This window comes from Sporisorium graminicola, chromosome SGRAM_19 (genome assembly GCF_005498985.1).
Source record: "Sporisorium graminicola strain CBS 10092 chromosome SGRAM_19, whole genome shotgun sequence".
NCBI classification, from domain to species: domain Eukaryota; kingdom Fungi; phylum Basidiomycota; class Ustilaginomycetes; order Ustilaginales; family Ustilaginaceae; genus Sporisorium; species Sporisorium graminicola.
The window spans coordinates 600,623-618,492 of NC_043728.1; the positions used below are offsets into that span (position 1 = coordinate 600,623).

The following is a 17,870-nucleotide window of genomic DNA, read 5'->3' on the forward strand; positions in this document are numbered from 1 at the left end:
GAAATCGATGAGAGGCGCAAGGAAAAGGGACGCAAGGGGGTGAGGAGCAATTGATGATGGTGTTTGGCGAGCAACGACAACGCCGAGCGGCGACGACGACGACGACGACGACGGATCGAGAGCTCTCTCGCGCTGCCGGATTGGCTGGTGTTGTTGCCTTTTGGCTGCCAGCGCGGTTAAATTAAAAAAAGGAAGAAAAAAAAAGGGACGTGTTGTTGTCCGAATTCGGCTGCAACTGCCAGCTGTCAAGTAAAGAAAAGAGGAAAGGAGAGGATCCTCCGGCCGTGCGCATGCTAACCACCGACCGACCTCTGACGACGAACGACCAACAACGATCAACAATCAACGAACAAAACACACAACAAGGCTGGCTTTCATGCGCTCAAATGCAAAGAGGCGTTGCACGAGATCGATCTTCGACCACAACGCCGACCTACAGCTCTTCACATCCGATAACCCCCCTTGTTTGCCAGTCTGTACCGCGTGTTCTTTTCCGGTTGTCTTGTCGATGCATGCGACTGCGACGTGGCACCGGTTGCCACCCAGTCATGAGATAGTCACCGTGATGGGGTGGGCATTGTGTGTACCGGAAATAAGCAGGCACAACAAACAGAGTCCTTCTGTGCTTCCCGTCCGTCGGTGCGTGCTGCGTGGTAGATCCTACTCGTTCGTGCACCACCCGTCTGCTGGAAAGAGCCAGCATGGCACCACATCGGTCTCCGAGGCAAGGTTCTCTTTTGAGTAATCACACTTGCCGGCGACCTCGCCGTCGAACCATGAAAGCAAGTCAAACACCTCTCGAAGCTTGAGCTTACCCCCACCTCTAAGCGATGTCTTAGCTAGAAACACTACCACCACTTGCCTGCACCCCGTCCTGATTCCGATTCCGTGGTCACACCTTATCGTCTCTCGTCGCCGCCCTCTCCTCCCCTGGTTGCCTTCGTTTCTGGTACTCGTCCATAATCAGTCCTCGTTGGTTGGTGGCTGACTGTCGAAAGAAAGTCCGCTCCTTTCACTCCGACCGTTGTTTCGACTCTATCCATTCCTCTCATCTTGTCCACCACCAGCTCTTCGCCCATCAAGCTTTCTTTAGGCGAGACAAGAGTAGGGTAGCGTCTCACGGCTTTTGATCCTGGTCGATCAAGCCTGTCCACCACAAACGAAAGGCAAAACTCGGCGACGTAAGTCGAGGTGTCAATCGCAAAGGGCAATCAGCTGGTCTGTCGCCTTACTCCTTCACTGCTCCTTGACGCTCATACAACGCAAAAAAATCACCGACACAACAGGCGTGTCGTCGGTACTCAAGTCCGCCGCAAACCTTGTTTCTTTCTGTTCCGAGTGGCGCTACCTTGGTCCTTGATTCGACTTGGAAGGGTATATCAGTGGGCAATAATTCTCCGATCTCCTGTCCCGCCGCTTCCTTTACTGTTTTCCTCCGACCCGTCTGCAAAGTCACTGGACAGTCGTCTCTCCTCGCTACTACCACCACCACTTCTTTCCCTTCCCGTTCTATACCCGCATTCTAGCCTCGCCCTGCGCATTCTGCTACAATGGCTGCTGTTCGTCCGCGCCTGTTCTGGTCGCTCGTCGCGGCATGGTGTGCATTGTTTGCCGCCGCCGAGGTATCGGCGACACTAGCAAACCCAGTCATGTGGATCTTGGTGCATCATCGCCTCAAGCAAGCCCGTATCGATCCTATCGTGACCCCTGGAAAGCCCTCTTCGCACGTGCACTCGCTCGTCGGCGTCAACGGTGTCAGCGAGGACACCACCACCGCACAGGCCCTTGAAGAAGCATCGACCTGCACGACTTCAGGAATCCATGCCGACATGTCGGCCTACTGGGCACCGACTCTTTACTCTTTCAACAGCGACAACGACACTTTCACCCCTCGACCCCTCGACTATGTCAACACATATTACCTGATGAGAGGCAATGTGCCCATCACCGCCTTCCCGCGTGGGCTCCAGTTGTTGGCGGGCAACGCGACACGTCGAGGACCGGGACCGACCAGGCAGAACGATAACACGGCGAGCTTCGTCTGCCTCAACTACCAGGACGGCAGTAGCCAGTGGCCGACGTTGCCACCGGGGCCGTGTCCGCAAGGGTTGAGGACGCAAGTGACGTTCCCTTCGTGCTGGAATGGCAAAGACCTCGTGACTGCCGATCACTCGCACGTGGTGTATCCACTGGGTGACAACGCGGACAACGGAGATTGCCCTTCCTCGCACAAGACTCGACTGCCGACGCTGTTCTACGAGTTTGTGTGGGGCGTGGATGGACAGGACAACGTGGGCAACTCGACGTGGGTGTTCAGCAACGGCGATGCGATCGGCTACTCTTTCCATGCCGACTTTATCGCTGCTTGGAACGAGACAATTCTGCAAGGTGCCATCGACCAGTGCGCCGGCAACCTTTTCAACGACTTGGAATCGTGCCCGCCGCTGGCAGAGACGCTGGACAGGAAAGCGTCGCAGATGTGCAACACGACTTCGTCCGAGGCCATCTCGGGCAGCATTGCTTCACTGCCTGGTTGCAATGTCGTCTGGAACGGCCCGCACGCTGGTAAAGGGTTGACGCCCGGTTGCGACCCGAACAAGGTGATGCTCAAACCGGCCAACTGGCCTGCTAGTAACTCGACCAACGCTACGACCCCTTCTCCTTCCAGTGCGTTGGCGTCATCTTCCACCGTCTCCACCCATAGTGCTGCCTCCACGTCTGCAGCCAACACACCTGCAGCAGTGGGAAACGCTGCGGCTGGCCAGACTCCCAAGTCGGTGACGCAGGCAAAGAAGCCGATCAACAAGGCTCCTGTGCATAAGCAACCGGCGCACAAGCACACGCCCAAACAGGTGACGGTGCAGTCGCACAAGAAGACCAAGGACCCTGTGTTTTTCATCTCCAAGAAGAAGGACGAGAAGAAGAAGAAGGAGAAAAAGAGCAAAAAGCAACGCAACCACTGAACTTTTCCTCTCTCTGCCAGCAGCGACGGCAGCGACACATGTAGAAATAACTCCCCAAAGTCGACATTTTTCTTTGTTAGCTGCCTTGCTGGCGTGATGCTTCAGTCTTTCTCGTCTCACCGTTAGAATTGCAAACACTGGCTTGTCGTTGAGGACTGGTTCCCGATCAACACGGCTTTCTTTCTACCTGTGCGTGCGAGAGTGTGATGATGCACTATGTGGTTCAAGGGGGTGCTGCCTCTCGCGTCTCTTGGCAGTCTTCTCGGCAAGGGGCGAGTCCAGCGCGGGCAATTGCGGGACAGCCAAGTTGTTTTTTTCCCTCCAGAGCCAGCCGCCAGCCAGTCACAGGTTCTCGTCTCTCTCTTCCGCCCAAAAATCGAGAAAGAAGGGTCCAAGCCGACCGAGCCCCGCGAAACTCGTGCAGAAATTCCTGCAGAAACTCGATTTTCCGAGAACAAAGGCGTCAAAAACGGCTTCTGGACGTATGACTCTTTCGCTTAGAAATGCCGGAGCGAGTGAGCGACTTCTGATGAGCTGATGTTTGCACTTCTCTCTGGATCGTCACACATTCCTTCATTAAATCACGCACTCTTTTCCTCTTCTCAACGACCGTCACAGTTGCCAAGGACTTTTCGCGACTCAGCATTGCCTTCGCCATTGTCACGGTATCGCCATTCGTCGCCTCGTCCTCGTCCTCGTCGCTCCTTCTTTCATGGCAATCACAGAGCCACCATGTTGATGTGCTCTTCGTCATCTCTGCTCCAACCCTCGCATTCATAGTCCAGTCGATTCTGTCGAACTGTCTGTACTATGCAGCCACCAACAATACCGCAGCTCAGCACGCCGGCCACAGCGGCATCCTCTCCGCGGCCGACGTGGAAGCAAAGTATCGCTGCTCGATGGGCCACCACCCTCCGCGTCGTCCGTCGCCACGTCTACTTTCTCGGTCCCGGCATCGTCGCTTCCGTCGCTTACGCCGATCCAGGCAACTGGGCCACCGACTTGCAAGCTGGCTCAGAGTTCGGCTATTCGCTCCTCTTCATCGTCCTGCTCACCGGCGCCTTTGCCGTCCTCATCCAGATCCTCTCGTGCCGCGTGGGCGTCGTCACCAACGCAGACATTGCTCGACATTGCCGCATGCTCATCCTCAAAGAGGATCGTCACGGCAACCCTACCCAAAATCGCATCTCGCATCCCAAGCTAAGACGTTGGGCATTGCTGTATCCGCTCTACGTCATTGCTGAAGGTGCCATCATAGCTACCGAACTGGCAGAGTTGACCGGCTCCGCCATCGCCCTCAACCTCCTCTTCCCCTCACTCCCGCTGTGGGCCGGTATCTTGATCACTTCAGTCGATGTCATCATCATCCTTTTCATCTACAAGCCTCCTCCCAACGGCAGCTTTAGGCTGCTGGAAGCGTTGATCGCTGCACTCATGTTTACCGTCCTGGCCTGCTTCATTGTTCTGTTGGTCAGGATCAAGCCCGATTGGCCGGACGTGTTTCACGGGTATTTGCCTTCGCACCATGTGGTTCAGAGCGGTGCTCTGTATGTCAGCGTCGGCATCCTCGGTGCTACTGTCATGCCTCACGCTATCATTCTCGGCTCGCATTTCGCTTCCATCGATAGACTGCCCAACCTCGACGATCAGCGTATCACCAACCAGACCAGCCAAGAACTTCTCGACACTCAACAAGATGACCCAGACCAGTCACGATGGCAGCTCATCACCGGTTCCTTCTCTCGTCTTATGCGTCCGAAACCAGAGACAAAGACCGAAATGCTTCGCTTAACCGGCATCGTGCGGTCCTTGATTCACCAACGCACGGGAACGCACGACGTCGATCCCGACACAGAAGAGAACATCCCACATCGTCGCAGCAAACGACAACGCTTGGAGCCGGACGACCTCCCCCCGCGTACGTTGGAAAACATCCGCATCCACATCAAGCACGCCTCGGTCGACATCGGTATGTCGCTCATCAGCTTCGCCATTGTCATCAACAGCGCCATCCTCATCGTCGGTGCCGCCGCTTTTTACTATACCCCGGACGGCAGTGGGTCGGGTCAAGTCGTTGTCGCCAGCCTCTACGACGCTTTCTACTTGCTCAAAGATCGACTGGGCAGCTTGGCGGCTGTACTGTTCGCGGTCGCGTTGCTGGCGGCAGGCCAGAGCGCGAGCATTACAGTCACCTTGGCAGGGCAGCTGGTCAGTGAAGGCTTCATCAACTGGCGCACCAATCCATTCTGGCGGAGGGTCGTCACCAGGTTGGTCGCCATCATTCCAAGCTTGACTGTCTCCCTGGCGGTCGGCAAAAGTGGACTGGATGAAATGCTGGTGGCTAGTCAGGTGGCGTTGAGCATTGCGTTGCCGTTCGTGCTGTTGCCCTTGATCCTCGTCACGGGAAGCAAGGCGAGGATGACAGCTCTTGTAGCTGATGAGGCGGCTGCCTCGGTGGTTTCATCGGCGAGATCGAGTGCCGAGGTGGACAGGAGGGGTGACGACGAAGTCGCCGATGTTGTTGTTGGAGCGGAGACGGGCAAAGCTAGGCCGGTTGGTTTGGACAGGAATGCCAGTACTAGTGCTTCGCTGGCGGTGGTGGAGAGGCTTTCGCGAGAGCAGGAGCCAGAGACGCCAGGTCAGGACCAGAAGGCGCCGTTGGCGGCAACCCATCCAAAACATCCGATCCAAGAGCAGCACCCATCGCCATCAACACCGACAGCAGCAGTACCACTAGCAACGCCCACGACAGCACAAACTCCCATGACGCAAGGCAGCAAATCGCCAAATTTTGCTTCGGCATGGTACGTCCAAGTTGTGGCTTATGCCATTTTTGCTGTGGTAAGTACGATTCTCTTTGCCTCCTCCTCTTTCACCGTACCGTACAGGGAAACAAGTACAGTGACTGACCCCTCTTTGATACCTACTCTTGATGATCACAGATCGTGGTAGCAGACGTCTACGTCTTGATCACCACCTTTATGGGCGTCGACTAAATCGTGTATACCATCGCTCGCATACTATGAACAATTTCGATCTCCCTTCTTAGGTGACCTTTATCGCTCTGGGATGATTTACAACACTCACGCCCCTCTTGTGAGCTTTCATCATTATGTCCGCGACAGATTGACACAGCGAAGATTTTGCGCGAGTGTGCAGACTACTATTGATTGAGATGGGAATGCAAGCGAAAATGAAAGTGAGGCGAAACCGATGAACAACGAAAAGCGAATTGTGTACAGTACAGTATGCTGCAGATGCGATTGTATGTGATAAGGCTTGGAGTGCGGTAAAAATCTTATGAGTTGGGGTGATGGTGATGACCATGATCGCCGACGGTGGGGAGTTGAAGCAACTGCATTGAGCTCGACGGTTCGAGCATGCTATCGTCCTCTTCCTTGGCAGGCGTCGGGTTGGTGGTCCACAGCGACTTGTCTTCAGCCTCGATCGCGGGTGTGTCGAGCACCGCAGCTCCCAGTGGCTTAGCAACAGGCGACTGGACGAGGAGACCCTTCTCCCTGTCGCCGTTGCGGCCGTCGTACTCGTCCTGCGTAAGCACGTCGGCGGCAAAGCGCTCGTCGACCTCGTCGTGCATCTCGATCTCCCTCATCAGGAAGCACAGTCCCCAGCCGACCACGGCGAAGGGGATGAGAAGGATCCAGACGTGGCGCAGCGCCGAGTTGTACACGCTGCGCACGGCGAAGCTCGCCTCTGGGGTGAGGTGTCGCAGCGCACCAAAGTGCATCGAGTAGGGAGAGGAGATGTCTTCGATGTTGAAGGGGAGCGAGCCATTTGCCGCCAGGCGTTGGATGGTTTCCGACTTGATGGCCTTGTGCACGGACGACTGGAACACTGCTTCTGCCAGCATGATCCCCAGAGTCTGGCCAAAAGACGCGAAGAACAGCTGCAGCGCGAGCGCCTTGGACGCCATCTCCACCGCCACCGATGCAAGTACGGGGAACTGGGGCGCGACAAACAAGATTCCACACCCAATCGCAATCGGAATTTGCACCAGCACCCACGTCGCCGCATGCGAGTTGACACCAAGCAGCAAGAGCAGCGGCACGCCCAGCAGCGTAAACAGCCAGCCTAGGTGGTTGTGCGGCACATAGCGCTGCATGACCTCGATGCTGATCGCAAACCCAATCGCGGTAAACGCGACGGTGCAGCTGAACGGCAGCACCATCCAGCCGGACATGATGGTCGACGAGAGCTTGACCGCCTGGAAGTAGGTCGGGATGACATAGATGATGGCCATCGTGATAACGCCGTGCGCAAAGCTGGTGAGGTGCGCGCTGACCGCAGTGCGGTTCGACAGCAGTGCCCGTGGGACGGTGGGGTTCTTGAGCTTGAACAGCTCCAAGTAAAAAAAGGCTACGAAGAGCAGGATCGATACGACGAGCGGCACGAGCACGGGCACGCTGATCCAGGAGTACTTGGCGCCGCCCCAGGTGAGCGACAGCCCCAGCCCGCACGTGGCAAGGATGAGCAGCGCATTGCCCGTCCAGTCCATGCTCTTGACTTTGGAGCGCACGTCGGTCTGCGGGGTCTTCATGTTCATAAAGCAGCTGATCATCATGATGGCCACGACCGTGATGGGGATGTTCAACCAGAACAGCCAGCGCCACTTGTCCTTGCGCGAAAAGACGCCACCGATGGGCGGACCGATGGCGCTCGCCCCGGCCCACACCACGCCCAAGATCCCCTCGTACGTGCCCCTCTCGCTCAGACTCACCAGATCGGCCACCACGATCTCAGCAAGCGAGATGATCCCCCCATCCCCAATGCCCTGCAACGCACGCCCGACGATCATCATCTCCAACGAATGGCTCGCCCCACAGACGACCGACCCAAACAGGAAGAACAGCAGCGACGTGATGAGGATCGCCTTGCGGCCCCAGATCTCGCACAGCCCGCCGGTCATGGGCAGGATCGACATGCCTGCAATCGTGTACGCCGCGCCGATCCAGATGTACGTGCCTCCCTCACCTCCGCTGCCGCTTCCGCCTCCACTGCTTCCAGACGGAGGAGCGATGGGCATAGTGGCATTATGCCGATGCTTACCGAACTTGATCGCGTCGTTCTGCAGGTCCGCGACAATTGTTGGCAGCGCGGTCGATACCGTCGTCAGATCCAACGCCGACAGGAACGATGACACGCACAGCGCTGAAAATACGAGGAAGAAGTGCACGCGAGCAGTGAGTTTCGCCTTGCCACGCGTCGACGAGTCGCTCGTCTCCATGCTGCTGCGCAACGTGGTGCTCGCCGGATCTTCGTCCGAAAACGACGTCCGAGAGACCGCGGTAGATGCATGACTTGCTGTGAGTTGGTGTGAGACTGTTGGCGCATCATCAGGCGTGTATGATGGTGGCAAGTGTGAGCTTGTGGCGCCGGGTGGGGCGAGATGTGATGTAGATAGGGGTTGTGATAAAGACATGGTGGATTCGAGTCGCCTCCTCTGAGGCAAGTCGGTGCGGTGGGTTCGTGCCTATGATCACCCTCCGCGACTAGGTGTCGAGATGGAAGCGCTTGTATAGAGAGATCTACGTCGAGCAGGCCAAGTTGGTGCCGAGGAACTTGTACAAGGTCGGGCCAGTGTTACTGCTTGTCTGTCTATGCTATATGTCTACGGAGCTGGTTGAGAACGATGCAGCAGGGCCAATCCGGGCTGTTTGAATGGAAACGAAGCTGGGAGACTGTGGTAGATGTATGCTAAAGGTGAAAGGGGAAGAGGAGCCAGAACGATGACGGTGCTTGATGATGCTTGAGGAGAAGGTGGCGATGGTGGTGGAATCTTGATACGCAGGAAGGACTCTGCTGCTGACTGCAATGCACACGACTCGTCCTTACGAGAAGGTCAGCAGACGGGACTTGCGCTGAGCAGCCTTCGTGTCAGGCAGACCAGCCGGCTCGTACGTTCCGTGCTGAAAGAACCGATTGGGTAGCCGGAACTGGGGCGGGGAAAAGGAATGGGAATCGCCGGACTCCAGAGTAAAGGACCGAGATGATGCAAAAGAGGATGCAATAGGCGGAGAGTGGATCGTCGTAGAGATACGTGGAGGGGGAACGAGTGCGAGGGACCGGTGAGTTCAGAGGAGGTGAAATGCAATGGGACAAAATGGCCAGGATCGAAACGGCTACTTGCTCACCGGATGTCTCCTTCTCCCCCCAGACAGCTCCGTCGCGCAGCCCAGGCGCGATGGACGTACACAAACTGGTGTTCCAGTGTCCGCCGCCCTCGGAGCGCCAAACGGTTGCCGTGCCTTTCGGCTCTCCTTCCTCAACGCAAGGACTCACTCGCATTCAACGCCGTCTTGTTCTTGGCAATGAGGCCATTGTGTCGGAACGCCTTTGATCGCACAATGACTTGGTGAAACACTGGCTGCGTGGCTGTGTCAACACCTCCCAAGCTCATGTGTGGTGACCTCCGACTTTGCCTGCAGGCCTGCAATTGCTACCTGCAGAGACGAGCGGTACGGAAGAGAGGGCCAGAGGGTTTCAGCATGCAACGGCAAGGCCCAGAGCGGCGTAATGCAGGGAGAAGCAGATGGAGCGCATGCCTTATACAGGCTACAATACTACAGTACACAGCAGGGTGTAAAAACCTGACAGCAGCGTAAATTTCACTGAGAGCCAGCCGTTCGGAGGGCGTGCCAGGGTCGGGGGTGGGTCTGGAATCGCATTAAAGAAAGTCGAGAGCAGCGGAACGGTGTGTAGATGATCAGACACTGGCTTCCTGTTGCGAACTGACCTTCTCACCCCGTGGTAAATTTGAATCGGTCAGTCTCTCGCTTGAGTTGCGAACGGCAACTGGACAACAGCCGACGGCGGTAGCACTGCAGCCGAACGCACGCAGAGCAGTCAGTTCTGGGGCAACCGAGCCGCGGCGATGTGTAGGGAAAGGGCAGCTGTGCATGCATGAGGTCAAAGGTTAAAGCGGCGGAATCGAGCTAATTTCAAGCCGCACAGCCACGACATCTGTCAGAACGAGACGAGGACGCGTCGATTTGCAAAACAAAAGTGACGGTGGCAGAACAGAACGCACGTGGGTTTCTCAAAGAGCCAACGTGTAGGTAAATGCGTACAAAAGAGAGAGAGAGTCTCGACTGGTAACAAAGTGTGAGAACCCCGGCCAAATCGCGAGCCCGGTCTTCCACTCGTGCGGCCTTTGCGGTTTTCTCTCCGCCTTTGATTGACATCCATGGTGTCATCTGAAGGGAGGATGAGCTATACAGTGTTTGTGACGAGAGCAAGGCGGAGGAGGGAATGTATTTGCAACTCAGCCTGCTGTAATGGGAACCCTCGCTGCGGGATCTGCCCCACTTTTCTCGAGATTTTTCTCGACGCACAGAAGCCTTGCACTGAACCGTGGGTCGGCAAACCGCTCTAGCGGCTTCCAGACCGGACAAAGAGGTATCGAAACTTGAACCTCCGCGAAACCAGTTGTCCATCCCAAGCCCGTGCCTCGCGTGCTTTTCTGGCGTGTGTCTCGCCACTCCTCATCCCCATTCCCTTGTTTTGCGATCAGAACGTGGTCCAGTCGGTGTTCCAAAGACAGCAATCTCGAACTGAGTGAGAAGCAGTTTCCCCATGAATCAAAAGACGTGCGTCGATTTGATTGACCGACGAACAAGTGGCACGTTTGAAGATCACGTCGCGGCTTGCAAGGTCGGTCGATGTGCGTCGCTCCGAGACCTGTTGTTTAGAAGCGTAAGGGCTCTGCCGAGACAGAGACACGCCCCCTTCCTTGCTCCGGCTAGTAATCTTAGATTGACGTTGCATGCCGCGTCCTTGCGGTTGAGAGGATGTGTTAGTGCCGAATCAGGTTGGACGAGGGCTCAGGGCTGCAGCGCCTCGGAGCGATGCTGCCTCCTTCGGTGCATTATGATCGGCAACATGCTGGTACATGGGCCAAGGGTCCGAATGTACGTGACTGTAGTCGGAATTCCATGGCTCGGCGGGACAAGGAGTAGTGTGGAGATGCAATGCAAAGGCATGCAGAGGAAAAGCAAGCAACAGGAAGCGATGCGTTGGCCGGCCGGCTGGCTGGCTAGCGTGCGGGCAAGGGGCCAAACAGTGGCTCAGTCAGTCTATTGGCCGTCGTCCGATCTGAGCTTCGGCACTGAGACATGATGTGCAGCAGCACTCGAGCCGTGTTAGAAACTGCTGTCGGCACGTCAAGTAATATTTAGGAAAAAATACAGTGCGAAACAAATGGGCCAATTGGGCGTTGGCTGACTGGGATTCCCGTTGCATGATTTCTCAAGCCAAATTTGACATCAACAGGCGAGAAAAGAGAATTCTAGACGCTCTGCACGTTTTTTATGCTCCGCTATTCCGCTGTAGGTCCTGAATTGAGGTCAATCTTCGTTGCACTCTCCACTTTTTTTCGGCATCTCAATTTACATGTTCTTCGGCATGCCTTTCAAATCGACTCGAGTAGGCGCACTTTGTATTCTCTTCTTGCATCTCGGCCTGCACCCTCGCTCCGAAATGTGTCGTTTCCCTACTGGCTAGCTGCGTACGCATAAGCGGTGGTCGATCGGATGAGGCTGCGATGGTATATATACACAACGCTTCTGTGACGTCTTTGACCGACTTGCCTCAGCTTGCCAGGTCCATGTGCAGTCACCATGGAAACGGTTATTTTTGGCAAGCTTCAGTCGACAATCGACGTGGCAGGACAGAGAGCGGAAAAGGGCACACGTTTCACGTCAGGCTCGTTCCCGCTGCAACGTGGATGGAATCTGCTCGAGGTTTTTCAGATTCGAATTCTGCGTGTGTGCGCAACCCAACGCCACTCAGACTTGGGGAAAAAAGGTCAGGAAAAGAAAACGGCTGGCTGTTCACGCAGGGATGCAAAGCACTTTTGCCGAGGCCAATTCAACCGGCGGGACTCTAAATTATAGTCCTCCCAAAGCCGCCCAAAACCCTGTTCTGGACAGTAGAATTCCCGTCGACTCGCTTGCACTGATGGATCGTACACTGGCTCAGTGCCCAGCTTTCGGCAATCGCCATTCACGGTCAACGTGGCCTTTTGCTCTGCTCTGCTCTGCTTTGCTCGTTTCTCTTTCCATCCACCTACGTGTGGCCAGTATGGTTCTGGAGTGCGTGCGTACACCTTGTCTCGACGTGCTCGCTCTGCTCCGACCTCTTCGTCTGCAGTCGAATACATGGTGCGATCAACAGAACAGCTGCTGGCTAAGCAACTAGCGTATGCACCCTCATGCACATCGCCAGCACAGCCTCTCCCATCCTCTTTCATGCCTCCAGCCATAACTGCAGAAAGCCTAGCTGTGGTCTACAGCTCTGCAATTCTCTTTGTGCTGCAGAGATCTCCATCACCCAATTTTAAAGGTATCCCACCTTGATTCTGTTCGCTGTTGTCCCGACTTGCCCATTGGCCTCGTCCTCTCCATTCCCGCCGGTAGCTCGGCATCCTCTTTCCTCTTTTGAGAGCACTCTACTTTCATTCCCTGAGAGAATCTTTGATATGAGCGCTCAGTTCCACGAAGGGGTCACCGGCGACACGGGCAAAGTCTTCGACTCGAGCGCTGTTACTGAAAAACAAGTCACGTTCCATGAGCGTGTCCTCGTGTTGTTCCTCGTCACTCGCAAAGCCCCATCCAGGGGCTAGACCGGCACTCGCTGGAATGTCCTGGACTTTGGCTTCACAGGAAGGCTGCAGACTGCACCACTTGCCCCACCCGACAGCACATTCGGACTAATGCCATTCATAGCCTGCTTCGCTTTTGCGTCCCTGGCAATTGTCCCACCTCTTCTTGTGCCCGTGCAAGCAATTGGTGTGCAGAGGCGCCTCCGTCTTGCAGCCCAATTTGCTCCGCCGTTTTGCTTGCACTACTCTTTAGAAGCGAGGGCTGTGCCGCCCAAGACCGCGGTAACATTCCTGCTCTTCGCTGCAGAGACGGTTGTGTGCAGGTCGTGCGATCGCAACCCTTCTACCGCGCGACATCAGTGCAGAGGAGGTAACACGTCCAGAACACAGAGGCAAAAGTCTCGGGAGCAATCAACACGCAACACTCTGTCACGCTTGCTTGCTCGCTCGCTCTCTAGTTCAAGTACAACGGCCGGTCTCAGCCTTCCGTCTCCGCGGCAGCACGGCAGCTGCGCCCGGTCTCCCTTCACTCGAAAGCCGAACCGCTCCCTCTATCCTTGCAGATAGACACGTACCCGCAGCTGACCATTTGCGTGGCCAGGCTCTGACCCTGACCTCTGGAGCCTCGTGCCTTCGCTACTTTTGGTGTCCCGCTCCATCCTCCTACCTTGCTCGGCCCGGCTCCATAAATCGCCTTGATCGAGTCCCAAGATCCTTTCTTCCTTACCATCATCTGCCCCTCTCTTCGTTTGTCACGTTCTGACTTCCACCGTCCTCTCTTTACACGAACACACACACTCTTTCTCTTTCTACTCTCTCCTTGCGAATCACTCCTTTGCTGTTGAGTATGGTTTCCACTCGCAGTCCCTCTCCCAGCAACACCGAAAGGTCCAGTGCCACTGATATCTCGACCGACGCAACCAGCCTCGTCGACTCAGTGGCAGCCCTCAACACCGACGACGACGCTTCTCTGCGCGAGCAGACAATCCAAGATGTGCTCAACGGCTCGCGAATCCTGATCACGGGCGCAGCTGGCTTTGTCGGTGCTGCCCTGCTTCACCGTCTGCTCGGCGACGAAAGCTTCAACGTCAAGCAGGTGGTCGCCATTGTGCGAGGCAAGACCCCCGAGGATGCACTCAAGCGTCTTCCCAAGGCGGTCCACCACCACGCCAAGCCCGAGTCTGAGGGTGCTCTGCCCAAGCTGGTTGTCGTGACTGGCGATTGCGCTCGTCCGAACTTCGGTCTGAACGAACAAGATTTCGAGCAGGTGCGCAAGACCGAGATCGTCATCCACTGTGCCGGTGACACCCGCTTTACTCTGCCCATCTCTAAGGCGTTCGAGGCTATGGCCGACTTGGCCTACTTCACGGCGCGCTTCTCGCTCCTCACTTGGAACGTCAAGACCCACATCCACGTTTCCACCACTTTTGTCGGCTGGTACCTCAAGAATGGCTCGCTGGTCAGCGAGACTCTGACCCCCGAGGGATGCGGCACTCAGGTCGACGAGCAAGCTGAGCACGTCAACACCTACTTCCAGGCCAAGACCTACGCCGAGTCGTGCGTCAACTCGCTCTTCACTTCGCAAGTGGGGCGGAAGCTGCACGGCAAGACGTGCCGAATCGTGCGACTCGCTACCTTGGGACCTTCTATTGATTTTCCCAGAAACGCTTGGGGTGCCGGTCACCCTTCGAGCCCCGTCTGTGCTGCTTTGGCTGCTCAGTGCGCCGATCCCAACATCATCTTCCCCAACGCTGGTCTTGATGTGATTCCTGTCGATATTGCGGTCAACCAGATCCTGGCCATCACTGCGTCGGCACATGCGCTGCAGAAGCTGCCCACGACGCACCGCCTGCACCCCAAGAACCCTGCCGCGCCGACGAGCAAGCATCTCGCCGAGGTGCCCTGCTACCACGTCGCTTGCGGTAGCGGCGACGAGGCGCGAATCCCCATGACGCTGCTCAACGACGAAGCGGTCAAGATCGAGGAGCCTTACATCCCCACCGCCAACCTGCTCAAGGTGTACGACCCTTTCATCACCAAGATTGTCGAGTTCGACGTGGTTCGCACACGTACCGTCCTCGGCCTGCCCGCATTGCAACCAGACGAGAAGCGAACGCTGGACAAGGCGAGCATCGCCGATCTGCCCCTCAAGCACGGCTCGCTCAAACTCGACATCGTCAAGTCGATTCAGGACAAGTTCGGAAGCGCAGAGCTCCAGGGCTGGACCGGATACCTCCAGCAGGTCCGTGACGAGATGGAGGCCATGGGACCGCGTTCCGACTGGGAAACCTTCGTGGACTAAGATCCCCGTGTCTTCCAATCCATGATTGCATAGACCGGATTTTCACCGTCTGTTGACTCTTGGCGCTCTTTCGCCCCAGCATACCCTTCCATAGACAGACTCTTTCTCCTAGATTCCTTGATTCACTGCCCGCTTCGCATTGTTGTACTGTATATAGCGACTTCCGGTCTTTGTCACGAAATCCTGCATTTGGTCAACAAAGAAATCCGCCCGCTGCGGCTTCAGAGTGTGCAGGTGTAGCAACAGGGGCCAGCTCGGCGTCTCATTGGGCTGCTTTCGCGAACAGGAGGCAAATGCGACGTGGAATGTCATTACGGGTGAAACATCAAGAATCGTTAGATGCGTTCTAGGAGTGGACAAACAGAAGGTATCGGCGAACATCTGCTTCATGATCGGGGAGGAAACGTGCGATAGTTATCAAGGCGGAAAGAATGGAAAGTCTATGAGGGCCCGGTACAAAGGGATTGAACAGTGGAATGTGAGACGAGGTACATGGGTTCAGGGGTTAGCGGGCTGTGCTGCGCGCGCAGAAAGAGGTCTAGAACGCTCCCCGTTCGAAGCTGCTAGGCCTCAAAAGTGGAAATGACCCGAGTGGCCACACGCCTGCCCGAGAGCAAAGCTCCCTCCATGTACCCCTGCCAAATCTCGCTAGTAGCGTCGCCAGCAAAGTAGAGGTTGCCGATCTTGGACATTTCGTCACGCTCATCCTCCTCAAAGCTGGTGAGAACGCCTGGAGGATTAAACGAGCCGTATCCACCGGTGGCGTAGGGAGCAAGAGTCCAATTCATCTCGAGTACCTGGGTTGCGTTGCGCGCCTCGTCTCCAAAGAGTGTGACGAGGAAATCGAGCACGACTTGCTTGCGAGAGTCGGCATCTGGATGCTCGTGCAGGAAACGGCGGGAGTTGTTGCCGAGCACGAAGGCGACAATGACGCCACGTTTGGCGTCGGCGGGCGAGTTGTCGTAGGTCATCTGAACGGGACTCATGCCGTCTGCGTTGATCATGGCACCGTTGAGGCCTGCATCTCGCCAGAAGGGAGTCGAATAGACCACGTTGAACTTGATGGCCGACCCCATGGGCTGACGACGGTAGTACTGGATGAGTCCGGATGGCAGAGGCGGCTGGAAATCCATCTGACAGAGCAAGGGTCGGGGCGGGGTGATGATGACCACGGGTGCGTTGTATTGTTGGCCTTCGGTTGTCGAAATTTTGTACACAGCTTGCGGTCCCGGTGTAGAGTCACCATCGTCGGCCCTGTGGACGTTGAGCACCTTGGAGTTGAGCTCGAGAACGCCCTCGGGAAGACGAGCAGCAAGGCGCTCGCTGATGGCTTGAGGGCCCTGAACGATACGCGTTGTCTGGGCGTCGCTCAAGACTTGCTCGATATCACCACCAGCACCCGCAACGGTCGCAAGGAGGTCGAGGAAACTAATGGATTCGGAATCCTCAGCGTAGACTGCTTTGATAGCCATCCTGAAGAGCTGCTTGGCCTCCGAAGTCCACATGGCGTCGTCGATCCAGCAGCCAATGGACCTCTCGTCCCAGTAGCGAGCATTCTTCGCCTGGCAAGGCGTCTTTGCCGGCACGGCTTTGGACAGGCTATTGATCTTGCGAGTGGCCACGAGCAAGTCGAGCGAGGGGAGGATGCCGCACGGGATCATCTCCTTGTATGACTTGACCTTGCCATCGGTGGAGCGGTAGATGCTTAGTCCCTGGTCGTATGTGTTGTGGGTCTCGAGGCCGAGCTCCTTGATGAGCTTGAGAATCTGGTCTTGACCAGGTCCGATCCACTGCCCCCCCATTTCGACAACGTTGCCGTCGTCGAGACGCATGTCGAGCGTCCTACCTCCTACTCGATCGCTGGCTTCGAGCACTTTGACGCCGAGGCCTGCTCGACTGAGTTCGTCGGCGGCAATGAGTCCGGACAGGCCTGCACCGATGACGACCACATCAATTTGACCCGTCTTTTTTAGTTGGGGGATGGTGTTGGCAGCATCCTTGAGTTTTGCGCCGGAACCGCTCTTGATCGAGCGGGGGACGAGCGTCGTTGAGTCACTTTCGAAGGAGCGTGCCTCGAGTGCAGATCCGGCTTCAGTCTGAGCCTTGGTTGTGGGAGACTTGCGGTTGCCAGAGGACTTGGCCTTGTTCGAGCTACCCGATCCGCCCAACCAGGCCGGCCTTCTCCAAGCCATTGCACCGATTCGAGCCTGTTCTAGGCAATCAGGCAGCAGTGCACGGGAAGCAAGGTACGGAGAATGTTGTCAGCGTGAAGTGATGATGGTGGCAAGAAGGGCAGATGCACATAGGGGGGCCAAAGGATCTTACATTCAGGGTTCACGGGAAGCGCGGGGCAAATCTGCAATCATGCATTTGTCTGTCTGCCCTTCGATCCTGACAAGAGTTAGCGAACTTCGGCATCTCACTTGGAAGCACACCCGAACCGCCGGTAGCTCCCTCTCTCTCGTTGTGGCCTGGCTCTCCCCTTCTCTTCTCTGTCTCACACCGACCGATCCTCTCTCTACTGGATGGCAATCTGGGCTCATGCGTTCGGACTAGTCACAACCCCGCCAGAGCTGCAGCTAATTCCTTTGCTTGTATCCCGTTGTTCGGTCTTCGTCGGCCAACGAAAGACCCCAGCTGTGCGGACCCGCTCATGTGCATTGGTGCCGCACGATCCCGTATGTCGAATGCCGACATACCAGGTGCGATCAGGAAGCATTTGCATTCGGGCACCGTCTCGAGGTTTACTGGATTCAGCATTGACTCAGGCAAGTGAGCCGTCTGCTTTGAGGCAAGGCTGCTCCTGTGAGAATCATTCACACTTTTTCTTAGCCATACAAACCTATGTCATTGTGCCATCTTTATGAAGCAAAAGAAGAATCCCTTTTCTTTCTACTCAACGCATCTGCTTATAATTAATCATACTTCTTGGATGCTGCAAGACAGTAAAGGTTCAAAATTATGCCTTGTTCCACCTCTCCTTAAATAT

The 17,870-nt window shown here is 56.1% G+C and overlaps 5 protein-coding genes across 5 annotated transcripts; 3 read left to right on the forward strand and 2 right to left on the reverse strand.

Annotated features, from left to right (window-relative positions):
- Positions 1 to 1,550: 1,550 nt before the first annotated feature.
- EX895_003160 (uncharacterized protein) lies at positions 1,551 to 2,963 on the forward strand (the record flags this gene model as incomplete). Its single annotated transcript, XM_029883758.1, has 1 exon — positions 1,551 to 2,963. The coding sequence occupies one exon, from the start codon at positions 1,551 to 1,553 to the stop codon at positions 2,961 to 2,963; it is 1,413 nt and encodes a 470-aa protein (XP_029740049.1).
- An 810-nt stretch (positions 2,964 to 3,773) lies between these two features.
- EX895_003161 (uncharacterized protein) lies at positions 3,774 to 5,959 on the forward strand (the record flags this gene model as incomplete). Its single annotated transcript, XM_029883759.1, has 2 exons — positions 3,774 to 5,804; positions 5,906 to 5,959. 2 exons carry the CDS (start codon positions 3,774 to 3,776, stop codon positions 5,957 to 5,959), a joined length of 2,085 nt encoding a protein of 694 aa, XP_029740050.1.
- A 302-nt stretch (positions 5,960 to 6,261) lies between these two features.
- EX895_003162 (uncharacterized protein) lies at positions 6,262 to 8,400 on the reverse strand (the record flags this gene model as incomplete). The annotated part of the gene is made up of 1 exon (XM_029883760.1): positions 6,262 to 8,400. One exon carries the CDS (start codon positions 8,398 to 8,400, stop codon positions 6,262 to 6,264), a length of 2,139 nt encoding a protein of 712 aa, XP_029740051.1.
- A 5,026-nt stretch (positions 8,401 to 13,426) lies between these two features.
- On the forward strand, positions 13,427 to 14,881 carry EX895_003163 (uncharacterized protein; the record flags this gene model as incomplete). Its single annotated transcript, XM_029883761.1, has 1 exon — positions 13,427 to 14,881. The coding sequence occupies one exon, from the start codon at positions 13,427 to 13,429 to the stop codon at positions 14,879 to 14,881; it is 1,455 nt and encodes a 484-aa protein (XP_029740052.1).
- Positions 14,882 to 15,444: 563 nt separating this feature from the next.
- On the reverse strand, positions 15,445 to 17,073 carry EX895_003164 (uncharacterized protein; the record flags this gene model as incomplete). The annotated part of the gene is made up of 1 exon (XM_029883762.1): positions 15,445 to 17,073. The coding sequence occupies one exon, from the start codon at positions 17,071 to 17,073 to the stop codon at positions 15,445 to 15,447; it is 1,629 nt and encodes a 542-aa protein (XP_029740053.1).
- Between the last annotated feature and the right edge of the window lie 797 nt (positions 17,074 to 17,870).